Source organism: Colossoma macropomum, unplaced genomic scaffold (genome assembly GCF_904425465.1).
Source record: "Colossoma macropomum unplaced genomic scaffold, Colossoma_macropomum, whole genome shotgun sequence".
NCBI lineage: Eukaryota > Metazoa > Chordata > Actinopteri > Characiformes > Serrasalmidae > Colossoma > Colossoma macropomum.
In genome coordinates this window covers 1-25,745 of record NW_023495849.1, presented here as the reverse complement: position 1 = coordinate 25,745, position 25,745 = coordinate 1, and the positions used below count along the sequence as shown (strand labels likewise).

Below are 25,745 nucleotides of genomic sequence, written 5' to 3'. Positions count from 1 at the left end.
CAAACTTTTAATGATTTTCCTGCTCTTAACACACCAACTAAACCTGGAAGTTAACTGTTGAGTGAGCTAGTCAGGTGGGTTGAGCAGGAACAGGAGTCTACCACGCCTGATTTAGATATATTTTACACTATTAAAGTGATGGTTTTGCCTAAATAATGATTTGATAGTTTTCTCTTACAAACGGTTATTAAAATCACATATTAAGTTACTTTGGCTCTGCCAACTCTGCTTTACTATAGCTACTCCTTACTTCATTATTCCTGCACATTGTGGCTTCTGTATGTGGTGTGGTTTGTGTGCACTGTGGCAGAAATATCACAGCCATTCTTTGATCCACTGCATGCTAAAGATTTATGCTAAGGTGACACTGCTAAGGAGTTATGCTTAAAATTATACAATTCCCAATCAACCTGAGTGCATGCAATGAAATTAAAGATCTCACAATTTTAAAGGGGTTCCAAATGCACTCCCCACAGATCTCATCTCTTCAGCTGAAAATAAACGTTTTAAAACAGAAAGTCAATATAATTCCTTTTTTTCTTGTGGTTCTGATGTATTATGTGAAAATAGCATCTTACTTTCTCAAAATAATTATATTGTACTATGGTATTTTTCTCAAATACTTTTTATTAAAATAATCACATACTTTATTGATGAGTAATAACATTTTTGTTACTGTTTAATTTTTTTTTTCCAAATCTTTTTATTAGCTTTTGTAGAATCACAAACATATTACATTGTTCAAGTGAAACAACAAAAAGTGTGCTTCTGCATCAACCCCTTACCCTTGGACCTTAATCCACCCACCCCCCTATTAAGCTGCTCCAGGGAATCCGACAGAGATAAACAGAATATCAACCAGAACAAGAGTGGTCTAAATCAATATGTAAATAATAATACATGTAAATGATAAATTACAATATGTACAAAACTATAAATAAAATTAGAGGGGTAGATAAATAAAAAAAAAAACCCCTCAATTCACATATTTAGGCATCGCTATCCTCAAGTGAAACAGAGTTGTTGATAAAATCAAGCATAGGATCCCAGGTCCTGTGAAAGGATCTCAAGGAACCCTTCAGGGAAAATTAGCTTTTTGAGCTTAATGAATAATAGGACATCCTGGATCCACCTATCATGCAATGGTGGAGAGACCTGTTTCCATTTAAGAAGAGTGGCACGTCTGGCCAGCAAGGTTGCGAAGGCAATAACACATTGTGAGGTTGCCGGCAGGCACAGATCGGGAGTGATGCCAAATAGGGCTGTTAAGGGATTAGGGCCTAAATTGCAGTTGAGGACTTGATTGAGAGTGTCAAATATATTAGACCAAAAGCTAGTAAGTTGGGGGGCACGTCCAGAACATATGTACATGGTCAGCCGGAGACTGTTTACATCTCTCACAAGCATCACTTCGATCTGGAAATATCTTTGCCAGCCTAGCATTAGTAAAGTGGGCTTTGTGAAGCACCTTACACTGCAGTAGGCCATGTCTGGCACATATGGATGAGGAATGTACCCGGTCCAGGATGCGAGCCCAGTGGTCGTCTGAAATAGTAGTTCCCAAATTCTCCTCCCAGGATTTTTTAAGAGTTTCAGTAGGTGCTACCTGTACAGTTTTAATTTAATTATAAATAACAGATATGAGTCGCTTCTGGGAGCGATCAAGAGTAAGAAATTGGTCGATATAGGTTTCAGGGGGGCGGTTGGGGAAGTGGGGGAAGTGGGGGAATAGCTTTTGAACAAAATGTCGGGCCTGAAAAAAATCGAAAGAGGTGACTGTTGGGTAAGTTGAATTTAGTTGATAAGTCTGAAAAGGATGAAAAGACACCATCCTTATAGAACTCGAAGACTGTAGTAAGCCCGTTACTTGACCAGAAGCGGAAAGCCAGGTCAGAGCAGGATGGAGGAAACAAGTGGTTTTTTAGGATGGGCATATGGATTGGGGCCCTATGAAAACCGAAATGTTTCATAAATTGGAGCCAAATTTTAATAGTACTGTTAACAACTGGATTAGTAGAAGCTTTGCTAGCAGATATGGGGAGCTGGGAGCAGAGTATAGCAAATAGAGAGCTACGGGAGGACGAGATCTCAATATGAGCCCAAGGTGGAAGACCATTTGGTGCTCTCCAATAGGCCCAGTAAAGTTATTTGTGAATGTTACAAGCCCAATAGTAGTGACGAAAGTTAGGGAGCGCCAAGCCTCCTTCAGACTTTGAGAGCTGAAGAACTGACCTCTTGAGACGTGCGGGTTTGTTGTCCCATAGAAATATATTCAGCAGGTGATCAAGGTTAACAAAAAAAGATTTACTAATGACCACTGGGATATGTTGAAAAGTATGTAAGAACCTAGGGAGTGTGATCATTTTAATCAAGCTGACACGGCCCGTAAGGGACAATGGAAGGGAGGCCCACCTGGTTATGTCTGATTTAAATTTGTCCAGCAGAGGCTGAAAATTTTTGGAGAAAAGGTCATTAAATGAGTTGGTAAAGAATACTCCCAAATACTTAAATCCCCCTGACGATGTATTAAAAGGAAAGATCGAATGTGGAAGGGACTTTGCTAAAGAGTTAACAAAAAATAGCTCACTTTTTTGCAAATTCAGTTTAGAACCAGAGTGTTGGCTAAACCGGTCCAAAATTTCCAATATTGGTGGAAGGGATGAGGTGGGGTTAGAAATGTAAAGAAGAAGATCATCTGCGTAGAGGGAAGAAAGTTTATGGACTACATTGTAACGTGTAATGCCCTCAAATCGTTCCTGGCTATGAAGCCAAATTGTACAAAGGAAAAGGTGGTGACTGCATACTGTTAGTATCGATGGAAGCAGTTGGGGCGGTGTATAAGAGACGGATCCAGCGAATAAAGTTAAGTCAAATCCAAATTTGTCTAAAATGAAGAACAGATAACCCCATTCCACCCTATCGAAGGCTTTTTCGGCGTCAAGGGACACTACAATTTCAGGACAGTTAGAAGAAGGGGAATAAAGAATATTAATCTCCTGGTGTTAAAGATCCTGGTGTTAAAGAATGAATGTCTGCCCTGTATAAAACCTGTTTGGTTGGGAGCAATAAGGTCTGGCATAATCTACTGAAGACGAGATAGAACTTTGGCCAGAATTTTTAAATCTACGTTTCAGAGCGATATTGGTCTATAACTACTGCAAAGGGTAGGGTCTTTATCCTTTTTAAGTAACAAAGAAATAGTCGCTGCAGATAAGGTTAGTGGAAGTCCGCCTTTATCAAATGAGTCATTGTATAACCTTGTCAAAATTGGGAGAAGCTGTGTAGAAAAAGCTTTGTAGAATTCCACTGTGAAGCCATCAGGCCCAGGGGATTTTCCATTTTGGAGTGACCCTATTGATAACATATATGAATTGAATCTCCATTGTTTGACAAAGGTTGGGGCAGAAGGAAAATTAATATCAACTGTTGTAGGGGCATGGTCTGAAATGATAATGGTGTGATAATCACATGAGTTAACATGATGGAGTAGTCTGTTATCTAGCAGAAAAAAAAAAATCGATCCTTGAGAAAGAGTGGTGTACATGAGAGAAAAAAGAGAAAGCTTTGTCCAGTGGATTTTTAAATCTCCAAGGATCTGACAGACCTAATCGAGATTGATGATTTAACACAGCACTGGCCGATTTAGACAGGTTGGCCTGCTTAAGTGACGACCTGTCAAGACTCGCATCCTGGACGAGGTTAAAGTCACCACCTATGATTATGAAATGACTATCCACATTTGGAAGATTAGAGAAAAACGTATTAAAAAATTCCTCGTCATCCCAAGTGGGGGCGTACAGACAGGCCAGGATCACTGGCACGTTATAAAGTAAGCCTGAAACTATGAAGTAGCGCCCGTTAGAGTCTAGAATGGAATTTGTTGGTTCAAACATGATGTTTTTATGAATGGCGATAGCAACCCCCCTTGCCCTGACAGAAAATTTCGAATGAAATAAATGTCTCATCCAAGTCCTCTTAATATGAGAGATTTGCGTGGTTCGAAGGTGTGTTTCTTGCAAAAATATGATATCACCTCGAAGATGTTGTAACTGTGTTAGTACCTTACTGACTTTGATGGGGTTATTCATCCCTTTAGTATTCCAGGAAATTAAACGCACTCCCCTACCACCGCAAGTCATGTCACTGGTGGCCATTCAAAAGATATTGTTGATTGGGCTGCCTAAGTAAAGGTAGGTAAGAATAAAAAAAAGGGGAGGAAGAAAATCAGGAAAAAAGGGGCAAAAAAAAAAAAAAAAAAACAAAAAAAAACACCCCACCCACGACACCAATACCACTCCGTAATCCCCAGGGCTGCGCTTCCAACCATCCCTATACGCAATCCCATCTGAGTATTCCAACTCCAATCTTAACAGCTATTAGCCTAACTTCCGGAGACTCGGTTCCCGTCATACATAAAGAAGAACCCCACCCATGGACACCAGGACAAAACCACAAAATAATTAAAACAACCTCAAGCATGTGAGGGATTAAAGGAGGAAGCATAAGATCTAACATTACTGCGTAACAGTATATACAGTATATCTGTGTTCCACTCTGATCGAAAACCCCCTATAAAAAAAAACTCCAATTAATACATCCTAAAAGCCTCGGAAGTTGTCCCAATTCCCGATACGATCATCCTGGAGTAATCCGAGTCTTGCAGTGGGAGAAGAGAAAAAAAGGGAACACAGATAAAAATAAAATAAAAGAACAAGCTTTGACGATTAACAATGAAACAGTCAGTCATAGTACTCAAGCAGTTCTCTCATCCCCAAAACCACAAGCCCCCACACAGAGGTGCAAACCAAACAGTCGCCTTGGGAAAAAACACCTGAACAGAGAAGTCCAGAGCCGTCAAGCGCTGACGCCAACACATAGTTCAGGGCCGTGATGCAGTCAACTTTCGAAAGTGAATCCTTCGTACTGGCGTTGTGGGGCAACAACGCTAACGTGTGGGCCAAAAAGGTGGAACAGTCACAATTGCCACTTATACCAAGAGTCTTTCCGATCCAAAAAAGAAAATGCAGTAACAGAGAACCAGTGAACGATCGACAACCGTCAAACAGTCATCAGTCCAGACCAATACTACATGCTCAGTGAACTAAGCTAACTGTGTTAGCCAATGCTACCAACTGCGACGGCTAAGCGGCCAAAGCAAACTTTGCTAGCAAAAAGCTAGCTAGTAGCACTTAACCAGCACAAACTTTTATGCTCTCGATAGCGTTACACACCATTAGCACGGATATTCATTAGGTAGCTTTTAGCCTCCTCGACCGAAGCAAGTCTCTTCTTACCCCCGTCCTTAGTCGTGATGATAAGCCTGGCCGGGAATAGCAGCACAGGCCTGAGGCCGAGATTGTAGAGGTCCGCTAAAACCTCTCGATACTTGGCGCGCTGTTCAAGGACCTTGGGGGCATAGTCCTCGTAGATAGCGATGGGGCTGCCACGGTATTGTAGCGTGCCTCTCTTGGCTCTGGCCTTGCGGATGATTCTCTCTTTCTGTGTGTAACGGTGTAGTCGGATAATAACCGCCCTCGGCTTCTCCCCTGGCCCCGGCTTACTGGTCAATGCCCTATGTGCTCGGTCGAGCTCCGGGGGAGAAGGCAGAATCTCCTCACCGAGAATCTCCGCCAGAAGCTCCGAGAAAAAGGCCGTAGGATGAGGACCCTCAATCGATTCTGGTAAGCCGATAATTCTAATGTTATTACGGCGGCTTCGAGATTCAAGGCCTATGACTCTTGCTGAAAGTTCGGCATTAGATTCCTTTAACGTAGCGCAAATTGCTTCAAGAGCTAGCATGCGCTCGTCTATGAGACTGGCGTTGGATTCGAGAGAGATAATCTTCTGGTTATGTTCGAAAACCGTGGTATGAATGCTATCGAGTTTGGTTTCTAGAACTGAAATCGAAGACTTGAATTCCGCAGAGAGGGACTTTTGATGTTCTTCCAGGAAACCAGCCAAGGACGCCATGTTGATGTCGTTACTCGCCTCTTCTTTGGAGTCAGCCTTGACACTGTGTTCCTTCTTGCTTGGTTTCGTTGACTTGGAGGACATATTTAGGTGAAATGCAGCAATAACAACTGTTTTTTTGTCCTATAAATTGAAAAAAGAAGCTGTGTTGTAGGGTTTAAAGGGTAGAAATACTAAAACGATACGGGAGCGAGGCTACCGCACGTCTATTCCATTCCCGCTCCTAACTGGAGGTCTGTTACTGTTAATTTTTTGTTATTAAACTTTATTGTTTTTACTTATTAAGACAAAATCTTGAGTTATTATAATCTGATCATAGCTGATTGCAAATTCATAGCAATTTATCTGAAAAATCTGTGTACTCTACAACAGGGCAGTGTAGTTTGTTGAATGCATAGCCACTATCAACAAAATGACAAAAATATAATATCACAGTACATGAATACATTTTCACGGTACACACTATCACAATATTTAATTTTTCTGAGATTTGCTAAGTTGAAATAGACAAAAAGCACCAGCATTTAAAAAAAGGAAAAATAAGTTTTGAAAGTATGATATTCACATAATGGGTTCATATTCAATCGACTATTTATAATTTACACTGGTGCTGTACACTGGTTGTTGTTTACAAGCTATCTATAACTGGCCTAAATGTGCCAATTATATTTTTGTAATGATACAAGTGTTTTAGAAGCACTGATCATACCCATGACACACTCAGAAAGGCATATTGTACTATAATCTATCACAATGGCGATAACATATATGTACTCGTATTAGTAGTCAAAGTATTATAAGGTTAAATTTGAAATTAAGATATCTTTTCTGTTAAACATAATTCAGACCACCGTTTGCTACTGTTTTGCTTATAATGCAATGTCTATTAAAAAGTGCAGTGCAACTTTTATAAGTGTTTTTATTATGCTGAGGACCTCTTTTTACAGTCCTATTCACACTGCAAATACGGAATTCCACAGAAAAATAAGATATTTCAGAGAATCTTCCTTTTTTATAGCCTTTGGCCTGGTTCTGTAATTCAGCTTGTTATCCAGTCCCATACATTTTTTTATATATACCATGAAGGGATATAAATATGATGCTAATTTTTGCTTTTGTGAAGGAATAGGGTCAGTATACAGGCTGCATGATATCAGCTCTGTTTGAGTGTAGAATAAGGGTGAAGGTCAGGGAACATGGTTTCCTTGTTGGTGAGCTAATGAACTTGTCCCTGGTTGCAAGGGAGGGGCATTTACAGCAGACAGTGGATTAATCAACCTGAAAAGGTCAGCCTCAAGGGGAATATTTGTGCTATGTACAGAAGACTTTATTTTGGATCATCAAGGGTGTTGGCGTGCAAGATTTAAATGCTTTAGAAGTATTTACTGAATGGGTCACAAAATGCTTTATGTAGATTCTAGATTAAATTGAAATAGTGATGGAGTCTTTGTTGATTCAGCTCGAGTGTTTACTTGATGGTCTTTAAAACGGTTGTTTTTGCTGATGTGTTTCAAGTCATTGCTTTGTTGCTGTTGTCTTTTGCTGTTGTCTTTTTCATGTGCACATCATGTTTGTGTGTGTGTGTGTGTGTGTGTGTGTGTGTCCACTATTCTATTTTCATATTGTGCATATTGTAACTGCCAGGGAATATTCCCATCACTACCACAGCTACTTTGAATAGTCACTCTGTTCTTCAGGTCCTGTAATCAGCAGCTGCAAGCTCTGGAGAGATGAACTGCACTGCACATTTGCACTGCCGTCTGCTCTTGGTTCGGATGATGTCAGCATGAGAACTGCTATTGTATGTTTTGTCCTATAAATGTGCTACCCTGGGCCTGTAGTCCAAATCTAAATCTAAATCTTTCCTTGTCTACTGTGGGCTCCATGAGTCTAATCGATGAGAGCCACAGAGCCATGGGAAAAGCAAGTCTGCTTACCCTGCATTTTCTCCTAACTCCTCTGCAAGATTGATTTATACTGGCCTGTTTTTCACCCACATACTCCGAATAGGAACTTGGATTGATCCTAAACAGAAAACATGGAACCTGCAGGGGGGGCTCTTGCTTTCATACAAAACCAGGACCACTTCTCCCCAAATTTGGATCTGACCTGTTCAGGCCCTACATCCCATGACCAGTAAAACTAGTCTCTAGATAGAGCATGGAGTGAAAAAATAAAGGTGAATAATGCTGATTGTGGTAATTCATGTACACCTCATTTAAAACATCCTTTCTTGGCCTTTGGCGTGAAAGAAGATAATTAAAAGCCTAATAGTCCTGAGGGCTCCATAAATGTTTAGCTGCTTCACAAAGACACAATCGATACCAGGAGCCCATCAGTTTGATTCAGAGGATGCGTTAAAATTTTGGCTGTGGGACAGTTTAATCATCAGGGTTAGTGATAAAGAGTAAATTAGTGAAAAAAAAAAAAGAGTGGTGAGCTCTGACATTTGTAGACGCTTTGTAGCATTTGTGCCTCCACCAGCAGACATAAAGGCATTTCTCATCTGAAGTCTATTGACCACTTTGTTCTATAGAACAGTATGGAGTCATATTCATAAGAACAAGCTATCAGAAAGGCTTGCAGCACCAGAGCATTATGGGATCTGAGTAGTGTTTTGTAAAAAAACAAAAACAAATCACAGGAGTAAGCCATTTTAAAACAGCTCTAGAACATAGACTTGTCACGCTGCCTAGTTCTATTTTGAGCTATACAGCTCAAAAAATATTCTTGTTATTGTATTCTTGTACTCTCTCTCTCTCTCTCTCTCTCTCTCTCTCTCAAGTTGTTTCTATGTCTGTGTCTTTTAATACATTCTTGTTGTTGCAATATGCCACCATTCAGTTACCATTATAGTTCAACTCACTTCAGTTTTATTCAGATTGTGTTTTATACATTTCAACCTGACTGTTTGGGTCAGTTGATGCTGATTCTTCAGTGTAATTAGTCTTTGGTGGTGTTATGTTGAGGCAGTCATGTCAGTTCAGGACAGCACACCCTCAGAGTAATGAAAAAGGCCCTGGTTCATTTAAGTAAAGTGGTGCTCTGAAAGGCCTTCATCTCAGTGAGTGTTTTATTGGACAGAGCTAGTTCTCTGCGGCAGAAGAAGCTTCTACCATTTAATTACACTAAAAAAGACACATTTTCAAGTCATATGGTTTGAGGTTCAGGACAGTTTCTTCCTGAAAGGTATAAGCAGTTCTACGCTGATTTCAGTGATTCACTTTTGCAAATTTGATGAAACAGCTAAAAAGGTTTTCAGATCTACAAGAGAGAATCTTGCCTGTTGGTATGTTTTGTTGTTTTGTACCCCAGTGGATTTTTTTTTTTTTTACTGAAAATGTGCATTTTTACACCTTATTCAACTGAATGTTCTGTATGTTTGTCTGAGTATCTGCTTTAGTATGAGTTCATTTACAAGTCATGCTTTTTTCCCCAAGGGTCTTGGGGAGGCTTCAGCAAGAGAGACCAGCATGGAGGGAGATTGCCTCAGCTGCATCAAGTATCTCATGTTTGTCTTTAACTTCCTCATCTTTGTGAGTATTTATCCATCTGCTTTCTGTCCTGTTTATTAGGGTCCACTGTTTCCCTTTACTGAGCAACAACAGCATTTAATCGCTTTCCCCTGTAAACTTACGATCTGTCACTTAGTAACAAGACGCTAAAATTGTGAATATGTAGTGGGATGCTACTAGCTTATAATTTATAATAGTGTGTGTTTACAGAAACATAAAACTGGAGTGTGACACTCCAGTTACAGCAGATGAATACAGTTTGTGCAATTTGAGTTTTTTAATTCTCCATTTCTGAAGCTTGCTTTCTCCTGTGTATTGTAGAACAGTGGTCATCATTATGTGGTAGAAAGAGAATTGTTTTGAATCCTATTGCTGCTATATAGTGATGGTTTTACTGGATAGCTTTTGGGAAATGCAGTCCAGAATGGTTTGCTGGAGGTGCAAGAGATTTTAGTAACATTTAAATTCAATCATGATCAGTCAATTTTAGCTGACCATTAATTGTCATATAAGTAATTGTGATTAACAATTTAATTGTTGTTTTTGGTCATGGTATGCTGATGCTTAATAGCTTCCAACTGAGGATAAATGCAGCTCAAGCTCAGATAAACAAACATTACTCTGTGCTGCTATCTAAAGGCTTTACAGCACCAGTCAGAAGTAAGAAATTTTCTTGGTTTATTAAGACCCGTTACATGTCTCAATTGATATGTTTTCTTCTTTCTTTTATTCACGTGCATTTACTGCAAACAAACTGTTCACATTTTGTTTGTTGCATTGATACAAATGGAATTGTGCAAGTTAACAATTATGGAAAATATTGCAAGTATGTGATTATGTAATAATTGTGACAGGCCTAGGTGAAGTTTTTTTTTTTTTTATACGCTTACTGTGTAATTAAACTAGGAGCAAATTTGAGGACGCCATCTGGAGGATCTCCTTGGATACATTTTTTTAACAGCAGAGATATTAAGAGCCAATCAAGCTAACATGGATAACAATCTCGCTAACATGGACACTTTGGTTTTCATACAATTACAAACTGGTATTTCTTCCAGAAAACCACAGCTTACCCTGAATTACTAGCTCAAAGCTTTGCTGTTGTTTGTTAGACAGCCACATGCTGATATATTCAAGCTGTTTATCAAACCTCCATTGATGGCTTAAATAGCTGCCTGCAAAAGAAGCCTCAGCTTGACAGGCTGACAGATTGCTAATGCCATCCATGAAAAGAATTCCAAATCTGGCTCATGGGAGTGGGAGAGATGGGGTAAGGTGTGCGTGTGTGTGCATAAAGCTCTTATCTCAAAAGACACACACATGCATACATTAATCCCTCCAGCTGTTTTATCATCATTCTGGCCTCTACCCAAGCCTTTTTTTGTTTTTTTTTTGGTTGTTTCGAGTTGGGGGGCTGGTGTGTGTGGTTGGAGGGAGGTGCAAGGATGTAGGGTTCATTCATGATAGCTGGAAGATTGCAAGAAGCAGAAAAAGCAGAAGCAGCATAGCTTTCCAACCCCCACTTCTTTGACAGAGGTGATAAAAGCTCCTCTGCTCTTGCACTGCCCGTCACTGTGTGTGTGAGAATTTTTTATTGTCTTTTGTAGATATGTGTTGATATTGATTAATAGAGTATGCCATGATTTTCAAAACACATAATATTGGTAATGGGGACACAACTATGACTGCATTTTACTTTAAGTTGCACTTTCACCAGAGATTTTTAGATGCGCAGGGTAGCTCTAGGTCTACTACGCTGTCACAACATGCTTGCTGTTTGTACAGCGAGTACAAGTTAGAATTGTTTACACAGGTGGTGATAGGAACTACATGTCCAAAGCCTATAATAAAAATAAAATAAATTTTGTGGCACAGAAAGTTTCTGAATGTTTTGTATTTCACTGAACCTGACAATTTTGCAAATACAAGTCTTTTAAAAACCTCTGTTGTTTTCTAACAAATCATCAGAGTTTAAGAAGTGATTTTTTTCATACTACTCCCTGGATTTATTGCATCTTCTTGGTTTTAAAGCAACCAGTAAAATCTCCAGTTCAATTATTTTTTAAAAGGTCTTGCATTATGGCATTATATACAGTATGGCTGCAAAATATGAATCAGTAAATCCATCCTGGCTTATTCTGACTGAGGGGCTAGAAATCCATTGGTGATGGTCTGATTGTGACCAAATTTCACATGCATATACATAATAATCAGTTGAGAAAGCATTTGAAATTTGGCTTGAAGTGGCCCCAGTTGGCCTTTTACACTGCCGAATCTAGTGCCAGTAATCCAAAAGTAATTTTTTGTTTCTAAAAATAAAATAAGGAAACTATAACTGTGTCAAAACTGCAGATCTTATTAAGACCTAAAACTTTGCAAATATATGTTCCAAAATTTCAAAGGCAATCCTCTAATTTTACTTAAAACCATTTTCACAGATTTAGGTATTGCTGTATTTTTTCTAGTCACTAGAGGGAGTAAGCAGTAACTGCAAATTGCAAATAAAATTGCCAAACAATCATAAGCTTTACTGTATTTATCTTGAGGCAAAGAAACATTTTGGCTTGTATTCAACTGAGACTGACAATTTTGCAAATATAAGTCTGTTAAAGAAACTATTATTTTCTGGGAATTTATCAAAATTTGAGAAGTGTTATTTTTTTTCATACTCCACCCTGGATTTTTATTACATCCAGATTTGGTCTTAAATCAAGGTTAAATCGTAATGTCGTAATTATTTATTTTTTTTCCTTTTAAGCACAATATGGCTGCATGATTTGAAACAATCAGTCTGGCCTAGCTTATACAAGGGACCATACATCCATCAGTGGTGCTCTGATTGTGACCAAATTTCATACATAGATACACAAGAATCAGCTGAGAAAGCATTTGAAATTTTAATCAGCCTTAGTTGGCCCCTGCAGTGCTTAATCCAATGCCAACAATCTAAAACATTTTCTCTCTAAGAATAAAAAACATAGTTCATATCTCAGTAAGAAACTTAAAATGTTGCAATTTTTAAATGTTCCTAAATAGCACAAAGTTCACAAAATTATCAGTAATGTTGTAATATTTTACCAATCGATGGAGTCTGAAAAAATCATGACTTTTGAGTACAGTTTGGCTGCAAGATTGGAACAAATAAGTGTGACTGAAAAGGCTCTAAATTGATCAGTGATTGCCTGACTGTAACTAAATTTGAAACATATATACAGAATGACAAATGGAGGGAGTATGCTTAATTAATACTTAATTCTATTATCTCATTATCTACTTAAGTCTATTATTCAGTTATTAATTTTATTATATAACATTTTATGATGTTTCAAAAATAGCAATGCTACATTGACACCATGAAAGAGTTAGTCTTTGAAGACTAAGGTCCAGGGTTTGATTCCCCGTCTGGGATAATGGATGGATCTGTATAAATCTTTGTGGACATATCCTTTAGTGATTACTTATATGAACTAGAGGCCTTTCTGAAAAATCCAGGTATCAGCTGTATGTCTTCTACAGCCAGAGGCTGGCACATAAAGCCACATTTGCATTGTTAGCCTCTTAATGCTTGAACCCCGCAGATTGCCGCTTGTGGCTATGTTTTTGTTTTGTTGTTACTATAATATGATACTGTGATACTGTAATATCGGAAACTGTGGTAATTTCTGTACATTTTTTTATATCAGCGGATATCTATTTTTTTCAAGAACTGTACCACTTATTTTCTAATTCTCTCTTCTTTCTGGGTGTTGTCTGCTGGTTTTAGTGCTTCCTATAACCTGGAAGTAGATCTTAACATCTATAGCAAGCAGAAACCAACATTATTGTTAGTGAGATAACATGCATAGGGTATTGTTTTCATCTCTCCTGTAGACACTGCAGTACACATTCCACAGTAAACAATCATTCAGAACAAAATAAGCTGAGGAAGCTCTGAATCAAACACCTTTTGACCTTATGTCAACAATTAACATTTTTTTCTCTGCCCCTCTCTTCTCAGCTGGGAGGGTCATTTCTCCTTGGAGTCGGGATATGGGTGCTGGTGGACCCCACAGACTTTAGAGAGATTGTGGCTACCAACCCCCTCCTCTTCACTGGAGTTCACATCATACTAGCTATGGGAGGCATGCTGTTCCTGCTGGGCTTTCTGGGCTGCTGTGGAGCCATAAGAGAGAACAAGTGTCTGCTACTCTTTGTAGGTGGCCATCTGTGTGTGTGTGTGTGTGTGTGTCTCTCTATGTGTTTGTGTGTGTGCATGAGTGAGAGAGAACATGGCTTGTTTTATTGTCTTGGGACAAATAGTGACAAAATGGTTTTGTTTGTTCTTCCAAAGACAAGCAGGCTACTGAGTGATATATGAGAGTTCCATTTGTGTTTGTTATAGTAAAGGAGGTTTACCTTGAAAGCATAAGTATTCAAGACATTCAAGACCAGTATTGATTTAAACTGTGACATTTTTTGTCTTTTTTGTCTCTGCAGTTCTTTATGTTCATCCTCATTATATTTTTAGCAGAGCTGGCTGCTGCCATACTGGCCTTTATTTTTCGGGAGCATGTGAGTGTCACTCAGATTTTTCTATGAACTGCACACTGACTTGTGGCATTGTGTTGAAGCTGTCACTCAGCCATTTACATCTTTCTGATTGTGCACGCAGCTAACCAAAGAGTACTTTACAAAGGAACTGAGGAAACACTATCAAGGCTTCAACACTACTGATGTTTTCACCACTACATGGAATGCCATAATGAACACAGTATGTTTGCTCTTTTCAGATGTCAATTAACACTGACAGAATGCTCAAAGAACCATGTTATGTCTATTAGGGGACCAAGTAGGACTAGCCATTGTGTTTTAGTACACTTTTTAACATTGCCTGCATCGATTTGACCTCACCATTTCACTTCTGAGGAATCCCCTATGTCATCCTAAGTGCTGCACCATTGGTGTATTAGTATATGTGAAGTTAGATGACCCCTTGGAGGGGCAAAGGATTGAGTCAATGTAAATGTAGACTTGAGCAGTGGAACTTGCCATAAATCTTTGTTTCCTTTTCAGACACCAAAAAAATGGCAGAGCTGTTTATAAGCAAGTGTAATAAAATACTTCAATACGTATTATTTCAAAACTATAACATTTGATTCGCAACACCTGATGTACATGACTGCAGCTAATTAACAAGCTAAGCGTTATACAGCTAGCAGCAAAAAAAAGAGGGGAAATCACTAGGTTCTCATTGTTAACTTAAAACTTAAGCCAGACAGAACAATAATTCACAAAGGTTATGTACAGTCATTTGTAAAAGTTTTGGCACCCCAGGTCAGATTATGTGTTTTGTTTATTTTCTAAGTGGAAAAATAAGTACACATTCTGTACATAGAACACACTTCTGCACATTTTATTGTACAGTTAGTGTTTATTTGCTGAATTTAACATATTGGGGGAAAAATAAAACATAAAATGTGGCCTATAGCACATTCTATGTTTTACATTTTATTTATGTCCAATATGTAAACTCCACAAATAAACAGAAATTGTTCACTGCGAATTGCAGAAAATTATATATTTAATTTTGTTCCCTGCAGAGGACATATTTTCGCAAAATCCATAAAATGTCTTTTGATCGAGGGTGTTCAAAATTTTGCATTGTGTGTTCCACTGTATGTTATGTTTGGACTTTTCAAAAAAACAATTTACAAAGTTTGTTTAGCTAGTTTGTTGAGCTCACTGAGGCTAGCTTATCGAAGTGTGTTCCTACTAAAAAAAATCTGCTCCTCATTGTCCCCTCCTCTCCATGTCCTGCGAAGTTTAACATAGGTGCTATGCACTTCTTAGTTGGTGAGGGCATGTTAATAGTAGTGGGTCTTATTTGTAGTGGTTTCCTGTACAACATATTAGACACTTTTATACTTCACTCCTGAGTCTCATAGAGTTAAACCATAATTAGAAATGATATAACATCAGGGATTTTTTTTTTTAAAGTAATTATTCCATATTTGTATTAATGTAATGCATGTCTGTATATGTTTTCCGTTCTTTGTCTAGTTTGATTGCTGTGGTGTGAACAGTCCTGAGGACTTTGAGGAGAGCCTCTTCCGTGTCCTCAACCCTAGTTATGTAGTGCCCGAGGCCTGCTGCCGTAGGAACAGTCACCTAGGGGATGTGAGCTTCAGCAACAAGGACGAGTGCCTCGCAGGCAACATGCTATACCGCAACAACAAGGTCAGATCATCTCCATTCCCTCAGTACTCAAAGAACAAACCGTTTACTTAAGTGTTCCATTTACATGTATGTTTTGGAACAGTTCCACTGACAGAAGAAAGGGAGTTATAGACAGTGGCTGTTTCCCAATTTGGGTTTTAGGTCACTAAATTATATTTAATTTAAAATAGTACAAAGACAACATAGCAAATTTTGAAACTGAAAAATGTTATAGTTTTTTGAAGTATATATGCCTATTTTAAATTTGATGCCAGCAACACGTTTAAAAAGAGCTGGCACAGGGGCAAGTCCATCTTAAATGAGCTTGGGCCCAAAGAAGGCAGTGGCATTTCTGGATCCTGTTTATATATGTTTTTTTTTTCTTCTGCATGGTAGTTTTACCTTACATTTGAGGATGCAGTGACGAACTGTAAAGACTGTAAAGAATCGTGTCTGTTTTTAATGCGGTGCCACCTGAGGGCCTGAAGATCACGGCCAGCCAGTTTTGGTTTTTGATCTTTTCCCTTGCATGCAGCAATTTCTCCAGACTCTCTGAATCTTTTAGTAATATTGTGCTGTAGAGGTCTTTGCTGTTTTACATTAAGAAACATTCCTGAATCCTCATCTTTACCTCTAAAAGAGTCAGCCTCTCTGGGATGCTTTCTTTATGCCCAGTCATGTTACCTGTTGCCAGTTAACTTAATTAATTGTGAAATGCTCCACAGAGTGTTTTTTTTTTTTAAGCATTACACAATTTTACCAGTCTTTTGTCACCCCTGTCCCAACTTTTTTGAAAGTGTTGCTAGCATCAAATTTAAAATGGGCATATATTTTCAAAAAACACTAAGATTTCTCAGTTTCAACATTTGATGTGTTGCCTTTGTACTATTTTCCATTAAATATAGGGTTCAAATGATTTGCATATCATTGTATTCTGTTTTTATTTACATTTTACACAGCACCACAACATTTTTGTAAATGGGGTTGTCGTAAAATTAACAAGCGTTACAATCTTATTTCCTAAAGTGACATTTGCAAACCTCAGCCAGTGACCACCACAGTTACCACACCCTCACTTTAGCTATCACAGTGGTTACAGTTGACACAGCTTTGTTAAAAGGGAAAAAGAATGCACACTGGCCACAGGCTCTGCATTTTTGAGTGGCCGGGGGCACTGGGCAAAAAGCAGTGTCTACCACTGCCCCTTCGAAATAGCCCAATGCTAATGAGGTAGTATGGACCTAATTTGGTCACAGTACCACTTAGGTAACAAAAACTTAATGAAAACAGCACAGTAATACCTGGAACTTTTCTTTACATCAAGAAAGCCCTGAAAAACCTTTTCAGGACAATTGCAAATGTTACATATTTTTTTTTAAAATGTGACTGAGGATTTGTGAATGAGCTTTATGTTCTAATAGTGATCTTCCTCAAACAACCTTAAGCTAAAGCAGACGAAAGGCATTATAACTCACTTCTGACTTTCCTAATGGTCATTAATGGTTTTTCATGTTTTCAATGTCAAGGGAATGTGTGTAAATGTGTGTGTGTGTGTGTGTGTGTGTGTGTGTGTGTGTGTGTAAGCATTTGGGAAATGGTAAGAAGTAAGAGCCACACAGCAAATGATCGTAGCGAGAGTTCTTCACGTGGTTGTTCACTGCCACTCATGCATACACTAATTAAAAAGGGTGAAAAAAAAAACATTAAAAACTGTATGAAATACTAGCGTGTCCATTCTTGGGTATTTTTTTTCCTCATGTTTCTGTTTCAATTGACAGGGGTGTTATTCATCAGTTGTGGACTACTTTGAGATGTACATATATGTGGCTGGTGCCCTGGCTATTGTTGTGCTTACAGTTGAGGTATAACCTTTTCACATTTTCTCCGTTAACGACAATGATGGATTAAATGTTTTGTCCAAAGATATAGAAAAAGATGAGATGCCTTAAAGAACTGAGACTGTTCTGATGTTATATGATGATTAATAACTGCTGCCCTCTTGTGGTGATATCCTGCAAGCGCTACATCTTCATTTTGCCAGGACAGCTTAAATTATAAATTGTATGGGTCAAGCATTATTTAAGTGTTCTATGTTTCCACCATTAACGATGACTCAATGCTGCAATATATAGTGATTTATATACTTCTAATAGGTTTGTTTCTGTTCCTTTCACAGCTTTTTGCTATGGTCTTTGCTATGTGTCTGTTCAAAGGAATTCAATAAGTGCACAAAGGATTTTCTCAAAATGGAACTAAACAAGAATGATTAGAAAATTAATCTTTCAGAGACTTGTACTTCACAGCTGGACCTCTGAGGTGCTAGGTGACACACCAAAAAGGAAAAAAATAAAAAGATAGCTCAGTGGACTCGCATGTAGAGGCTCATACATACTTTGAACCAGGTGTTAAAAAGGACCAGTTAAAGCCTGAATAGAAGAGGACGACGACACTGCACTGATTTGGCTGAAGAGTATTTATAAAAAGTGATGTGGGCTTGTTTTTATAGACATTTGTGTTTAGTTAAAAATGTTTTAGAATTTCTTACTCTGTCCATCAAAAACACCCCCTCCCACACAACAGAACAGCTTATCATGCTGGCACTAGTGACACTAGTTCTGTACATTATTGTAAGTATCCATTTTTAACTCTTACTGTTGTGATCCTGCCTGTCTGTGTTTGCCTTCTTCCCTCTCTACATAGCTTTTTTTTAACATTTTTTTTTTATTGTGATGTTTATTGTAATGATGCTTCTATGTAATTTAAGCTAATTTTTTTTATACATGCTTATGTTTGAAAGCTAAGAATGCCATTAAATGAATTTTTGTGTATTTCAGAATCACATTATTAAAAGTTTCACAAAGTCTGATGTGTACAAAGGCCTAATACAAAGTAAAAGGAAAACCTCAGTCATCATGCTGACTTTAAGGCTACTTTAAAAGCACATTGTAAAAAATACAGTTTATTAGGTACTCATACCTTAGCAGACTTTTCTTGCAGACAGTATGATCATGTCTTGCAATGATCTTCTTAGTCACATGAGAACAGCTGCTCTTCTGTTTTTGCTTACACATCACACAAACAAGCGTTTGATTTTCAGCCTCAGTTTTCAACCCTATTTATGTATGTCTGTCCCACAGATCTAAATGCCTGAAACTCACCAGTTGAGCAGTCTTCGTTACATAATAATGAACCCTCTTTCAGATATATTTTCCTTCTGCCATCTTAATCCAAAATTCAAAGGTTGATTAAATGTTCAGCATTTTTATACATGCTACAGAGCATGGGTTTGCTTAATTGTATCATGCAGTACTTTCAGAATGGGATGGCCAGGTAACACCCAGAGATTTAATTAGGGTGGCAAACTGATAGGAAAAAAATGTAAAAAAAATAGCACTACTGTATTAAAATGACGTATAAACTGGTGTGTTCGTTTTTCCTCTGTACATAACTAAATCTGTCCATCATTTCCACAAGAACAAAATAATACATTGATTCAACTACTGTTGAAAGTAAACGGAAAGACAATGTCATTCATGAGGAAATTATGTATTTAAATGAAGTAAATTAAATATCACTTTTTTCAGTGCACAATGTTAACTTTAAGAAAAATATTTCATATAGATATGCCATAGAAGTTAAATTAATGTAGGCTGCCATCGCTACAGGTTATACATGGGTCTAATTATTAGACAGCACTGTATAAGGTAACCTACAACACATGAATGTATTCAATTGTGAAAAGAAATGTCAGCAGAATAAACTCTTATAGCTGACTCATTATTGATAGTTAACGCATCTTACCATCGCAAAGCTTACTTCATAGTGCAAGATATGCTATTTATTGTCATCAGACTCATAACTGATTGGTAACTACCCCAAACACAGATTTTCACCTAAACCCATCTTTGATGGTTGATGGCATCATTGATTAATGATGGCTGACTGAGGATGGTTGACTGTGTCACTTTCCCTAACTGGAGTGGCCAGAAGGAAGGTCATGCTTCAGTGCCACCCTGGCCACCCTTTGGCTGCCACCTCTGCATTTCTTCAAGTTTTTTTTAATTTGGCACCTGCCTATACATGTACTTTATAGGTATAGAATTATTGACTGTTGTCTATCAATTGCTATGTACAAGTTGTAAGCCATCCTCTGTCAAAGATGGTCCTCTGGTGGTCCTTTTCCTTTGATGAAGGTAGTAGTGTGAGGCTGACGAATTGCACAGCAACAGATGCAAACAAGAAATAACTACACCTACAAAGTACACCTATACAAAAAGGTGCACCTGATAAAATGGCCAATTAGTGTAGATACGAGGTGTATCAAAAAAAAACTTTATATAACACTTTATCTCTTAGGTGTAATACAGAAATGCTTCAATGTACTATTATGTACATAAACAACTTTATTGGACTGATATGTGGCTAAATATGATGGAACAACTTGAGTCAAATTCATCTGCGAGAAGTTGGTCAACCACAGTGCAGAATGTAAAACACAAAAGGATGGTCAGAAAAAGGTTTTAGGTCAAAGGTGCACGACAGGAGTTCACTTTCACCAGCACACTTTGGTTGTATCCCTACTCAAACAAACCCACTAAACCTGGCAAAAATGATTTAAATCTGTTGTATTTAAGCAGGTAAATCACCAAATTGTTCTGGATGCTGACTCTCCACCCCTGTGCACCCCTGTTTTAGATGGTATAGATAAACAATCAATTTTCAAATTCAGTTTTTCCAGACTTGCTGATTTGCTTGAGGATTTGTTGCCAATATTTGAGATTTGCAAAATTATGACTGACACAACAATAAGCACTGTCAGCCAAGTGTATCAAGTAAAGGGAAAATTTCTCAAACCAAACCTGCAGTAAGAATGGTGGTGGCAGGGAGTTAGATTGAATTATTAGGGTAAACATGATAGACTGGTGTTACTGAGGGTGCAGCTTGTTTAATTTGAGAGGCAGCATAAGTCTGCTTGTTAATAGGTTTGACATCAAGCTGTAAGTGGGGTTGTCCACAGAGAGTAATCCAAACCTTTTTCAGCTTCAAGAATAAAAGAACACCCTTCTTCAGATGATCAGGATAGTGTGTGTCTGGCTGGCTTTAAGGTAAGCTAAACTTAGCTGAATTACTGTATTTGCTAAAAATCATTTTAATAAGATGTCAAATAAATAATAATAAAGCAACTAGCTAACTATTTAGCTTCTTAACTGCTGACAGCTTGATAAATCAGATTTGACAGGACTGTATACAGTGCTGGTGATTTGTGATTTAAAACGTGTGTGTATATATATATATATATATATATATATATATATATATATATATATATATATATATATACACATACATACATACATACATTATATATATATATATATATATATATATAATATATATATATATATAATATATATTAATGCACTCATACACATGCTATTATTGGCATTTTATTTATAGTGCTGTGAATTTATAGTGCTGATTTCTTCTATTCTTGCATATTTGTCACATTCGTCTCAGATCTTCAAACCAAATTGATTATATAAAACAACCTGAGCAAACACGAAACGTTTTTAAATGATAATTTCCTTTATTGAAGGAAAAAATTAACCAACCCCAGCCTTGTGTGAAAAAGTAATTGGCCCTTACTCAATCAACCAATTAACTAAATGTAACTAAATGATTGTGAGAGAGTATCACACCAACAGTCAAACAGTGGTAGTGGTGTGATAGTGTGGGGATGCTTTCTTGCTTCAGATCCTAGGCAAGCTGCCATAATTGATGAAACTATGCTGCCCTCTATTAGAAAATATTGCAGGACAATGTCCAGTCATCAGTCCGTGACCTGAAGCTCACATGCAATTGGGTTATGCAGCAAGACAATGATCCAAAACACAAGAGTAAGTCTGAATGGCTCCAAAGAAACAAAATTAAGGTTTTGGAGTGGCCTAGTCCAAGTCCTGACTTGAACCGCATTGAGATGCTGTGGCAGGACTTTAGACAGGTGAATTACTGCAATCCTGCAAGAGTAGGCAAAAATTCCTCCTTAGTGATGTGAAAGACGTCTAGGCATAAGAAGCATTTAGCTGCAGTTGTTACTGCTAAATGTGGCACAACCTGTTAAGTTCATTTTTCACCTTAATGAAATAAGTGGGGTCCAAAAGTCTGAGAAAACAGATATTTTGCATTTTTTAAAATTTGATACAAAGTTATCCATTACAAATTACATTAAAATAATTTGAGTAAACAGTACAATCTTTGGAGTTTAAACGAATTTCAGAATTTCATACTACTTGCTTTCTCCCCCTTTTGTTTTTATGACAACGTGCATTCAAGCTGGCTTGGACACCACAAGTTTGTGCAAAGGCCTTTGATAAGAAGTCATCTGTTTCACATGTGCTTCAATGGAAGTGGTAAAGCCAAAAAAAAAAAAGGTACAAAGGCTTTAAGGCCTGGTCAGTGTCACAAATATGTTCAAATCTGAATAGTGACCTAAAAGTAGAGCAGAATATTGAATCTTCTTCATTTTACTTGTCAATTTCTTTATTTATTTATTTTTTTCAAAATGTCAGTTTATTTCCAGGCTTAAACCCTGAAAAACTTCTGGACCCCACCCTAAGTACTGCAAACTTTTTTCCTTCAATAAATGAAAAGGAAAAATTCGTTCCTTGTGTTCTCTATGTCTTATATTAAATTGTGTATGATCTGAAACTATTTAGTGTAAAAAATATGCAGAAAATCTGAAATACATTTTTCACAATACTAAATTTTAAGAGAACAGCAGCAGGATTTTTTTGTAGAGCATCAACATTAGACCTATGGATAGAAGTCCAACAAGCTATATGCCAATATTTATTGCCATCATAATTAAGAATATCATAGTGACACATCACTTTCAATTCTGTGCTTGTCAAGATGAATTTGTTGTCAGATTCTTTGCTAGTCATGGAAAAAAATCCTTACCAGTCCTGTTAAGCAGTAAACATCCTTGCAGTAGAACTGTCTACAAATCACAAAGGGGTTCTCTCTGCAATCAAATTTTAAAAGAACAATCAAAAGCTATCAAAATAGATTTCAATATGACCTACTGATATTGGTAACTGATGCCTTGGCCAACCAAATACCACTCCAGCAGCAGACAACTTAAGGATGGGATAGAAAATGTTGGCTCGAGAACTCGTAAAAAAAGTAAAGGAAGTGATCTTTTGTTTATACTAAATAATGTATCCATATATCCGTGGCAAATATGTGATTCAAACAGCACTTTCTATTGTGCGGATATAAAGTGTATGTGACTATCTACCAAAGTGGCATGGAAACAACTATTATTGCCTTCATACATCAAAAAAAAAAAGTTAGCATTTGCTTTCCCAAGATAAAAAGATACAATTAGAAAAGTTTGTAAGCAATCTTGGCTAAATGCTGGTGGACCGAAAAAAATGATCGGTTTTAGAGAGCAGCGGTGTTCTTCAACTACTGTCTCTTTAGGCAACAATGCTGCAGAGATGCATTTAATTGTTAGCTGACTGTAAAGGGGTCACTGTAGATACTGGCATGGCATCAACAGCCTTTTGATACTTTAAAAGAAACTAAACCAAGTTGCCGTTGAGTTTGGTCCACTCAAAAATGTCCTGCTCGCAAACAATGTCCGAGTTGATGAGCAGGTAGCGGTCTCCAACACAGAAGTGCTTCTGGCAGGCCGCACATTTAAAGCACTCAAGGTGGTACACTTTGTCACGCACACGCATTGTCATTTCAAAGGCCCGGATCCTCTTCTCACAGGAAGCACAGAGCCCATCCTGACCAAACAGTCTGCAAAAGAAGGAAGAGATCTGACTAAATCAATAACACTCCTCACTGAGGTCCACATTTTTTTTCCTTTGTATCAAAACTATATGAAGTGTCTGGGACCAAGCCTCTGTGAAACTAGCTTACACCTCCTTATTTGCAAGTTTTGTTGTGCAGAAGGAGACTTAAAAATCAGGTTTTATTTTACATATAAAAACATTTCACTCAGGCAATGAAAACAACAATAACAGTGACTAAAGTAGTTAAAATTGTCCACTTTAATGTGAAAGTTTCTGTAATGGCAAAGTGCACATGAGGCAACATGACCTAAGTTTTCTCAAATTTATGTTTGCAAGAAAATCTGACCTAATACCTTTTACATAAAAATAAAAATAATTTTCTGACTGCAATGTGTAGACAACAATCATTTCAACTGGCCTCTTACTAGAGAAATGAATATCTTTTAAATGTACCTGAGGTAGTCCCTCCGACACAGCTTCCTACCGAGTTTGTAGTACAGCCTCCGGCCAACCTCCCCCAGCCGGCAGCCACAGAGGTCACAGCTCAGACAGTCCTCATGCCAGTACTGCTCTATAGCCTTGAGGAAAAAGCGGTCTCCAATGCTTTGCTGACAACCACCACACGTCAGCAGCGATGGAGGCATCTGGAGGACCTCATCCACAGGTTCCCTGTGGATTCATTGAAAAAATGACATTTTTTTTCTTCAAAATGAAAAGAAAAATAAAATAAAAGAGCATGGTCCTGGTTGGTACATGGACTGTTATCCACTGAAGCTGTGAGAGGGGGTTCAGTCCCTGATTGGCATCTGACAGCAGACCTCATACAAGCCTATGTTTCTTGTGTTTAATAAATATGCTGATAAATGGTCTTTACAGCGTTTAGATTTAGCATGAATAACACATCACAATTCAGTAATTAATCTGAGCATGTCTGTAACAAGACTTATTTTCCTTAACTCTCTGTGCCACAACAAAAGCCTGCCTAAGTCTTTAGTATTTATTCAAGCTTCAAGCTACAAGTATTACTGTTATAGTTGCATACCCTTTGGCTAAAGCAGCTCATTTCACTTACAATCATACATGCAACAGCACAACCAGCGAGCCAAAAAATGATAGACTATCTGTACAAAGCCTTCAAATCATCATTCCTCTGTCACTTTTCCCTCTGATAGGCGATGGTGGTGGTATAATGCGCTACAAGTTAGCCTAGCTGAGTAGCTGCTGTCCAGAGTCACTGCTTTACTCACAAGAGCTGTTGGTACATGCCTGTTTTGAGTGGCACATGCTGTTTCTCTAAGGCAGGTGATACCAACTGAGCAGTGTGAGCAAGTGCCATCAATTACCAGTTATCGATGGCAGGTGCCATTTACAAAGTGGCACATGCTAGTACATGGCATTACCAGATGGCTGAGTTGCCACTTCCTGCTGCCAGAAGCCAATGGGGGACTGAACCCTTGCTGAGCTGTGTGTGGTAAAAAACAATAACTTTCACTTCTCCAATAATCCATACCGCATTTGCATGTATCACCCTAGCTGCAAATTCTCATGAGAATTGCAGGCCTTGTATAACATTCAGAAAATGCTGCAGTATGAATTGGCCATTGCCTTTTCAATCAGTGTATGGAAAAAAACAGTAATGTTTAATCACTACAAAAAGAATAAAGTTTGCATGTCATGGTTGGCCGTTCAGCGTTATGAAGGCTTTTATGTCAGTGTCTTCTTGTTTCTCCCCAAAGAGTGCCTCTGTGTCATCACTGCAACAGACTTTGTATCTTGGCACACCCATATACAGAATGCTACTGCTCCAAACCACTGTCTTTACATTAATACAGCAAACTAACGACAGATATTTAAGCAGTTTAGTTTCATTACCAGTTCTAATTAGCCTTAGAGTACACTGTTAGGCTTTGCAAGCAGTTGAAAACCTGAAAGGTGGTACAGCTTCGTTCCTTCATAAACACCTAAGTTTATGTTCGTTAACCCTCAATATAAAGTATAATAAAGTTATATTTTTTAGACAGGTCAACACAGGACCCATAAATGTGCGTTACATTAATACTTCAAAAGTATATGACAAACATTGCTCATAACGTCAGAAATGCCAAAATTACGTGCACTCAGTAAGACGCGTTCCACCATGCTGGGGGTGGTTCACGCTCACACGACCTGTCACTCCAAATCCATTGACCAATAGAAAGTGCATTAGATGTCAATAAGTACCAAGGACAGACAGGAAAACACACAAACCCCCCAATTTCTA

General features: G+C 38.0%; 2 protein-coding genes across 3 annotated transcripts in view; one reads left to right on the top strand and one right to left on the bottom strand.

The window, feature by feature from the left end:
* Positions 1-18,482, top strand: part of tspan18b (tetraspanin 18b) — a 48,621-nt gene extending 30,139 nt beyond the window's left edge. The window contains exons 1-8 of one of the 2 annotated variants that reach the window (XM_036563660.1): positions 4,690-5,681; positions 9,411-9,506; positions 13,483-13,677; positions 13,962-14,036; positions 14,137-14,235; positions 15,525-15,701; positions 17,459-17,542; positions 17,857-18,482. In XM_036563660.1, coding sequence (XP_036419553.1) covers positions 9,444-9,506; positions 13,483-13,677; positions 13,962-14,036; positions 14,137-14,235; positions 15,525-15,701; positions 17,459-17,542; positions 17,857-17,904 — 741 coding nt within the window. In that variant the 5' untranslated portion in view covers positions 4,690-5,681; positions 9,411-9,443 and the 3' untranslated portion in view covers positions 17,905-18,482. Of the gene's footprint in view, positions 1-4,689; positions 5,682-9,410; positions 9,507-13,482; positions 13,678-13,961; positions 14,037-14,136; positions 14,236-15,524; positions 15,702-17,458; positions 17,543-17,856 lie in introns of those variants that run through there. The other variant, XM_036563659.1, reaches the window with a different exon arrangement.
* A 4,034-nt stretch (positions 18,483-22,516) lies between these two features.
* On the bottom strand, positions 22,517-24,154 carry lmo2 (LIM domain only 2 (rhombotin-like 1); the record flags this gene model as incomplete). The annotated part of the gene is given in 2 exon segments (XM_036563663.1): positions 22,517-23,489; positions 23,939-24,154. Coding segments are annotated over 2 exon segments (439 nt in total), but the record flags the coding sequence as incomplete, so codon positions are not given.
* Positions 24,155-25,745: the final 1,591 nt, after the last annotated feature.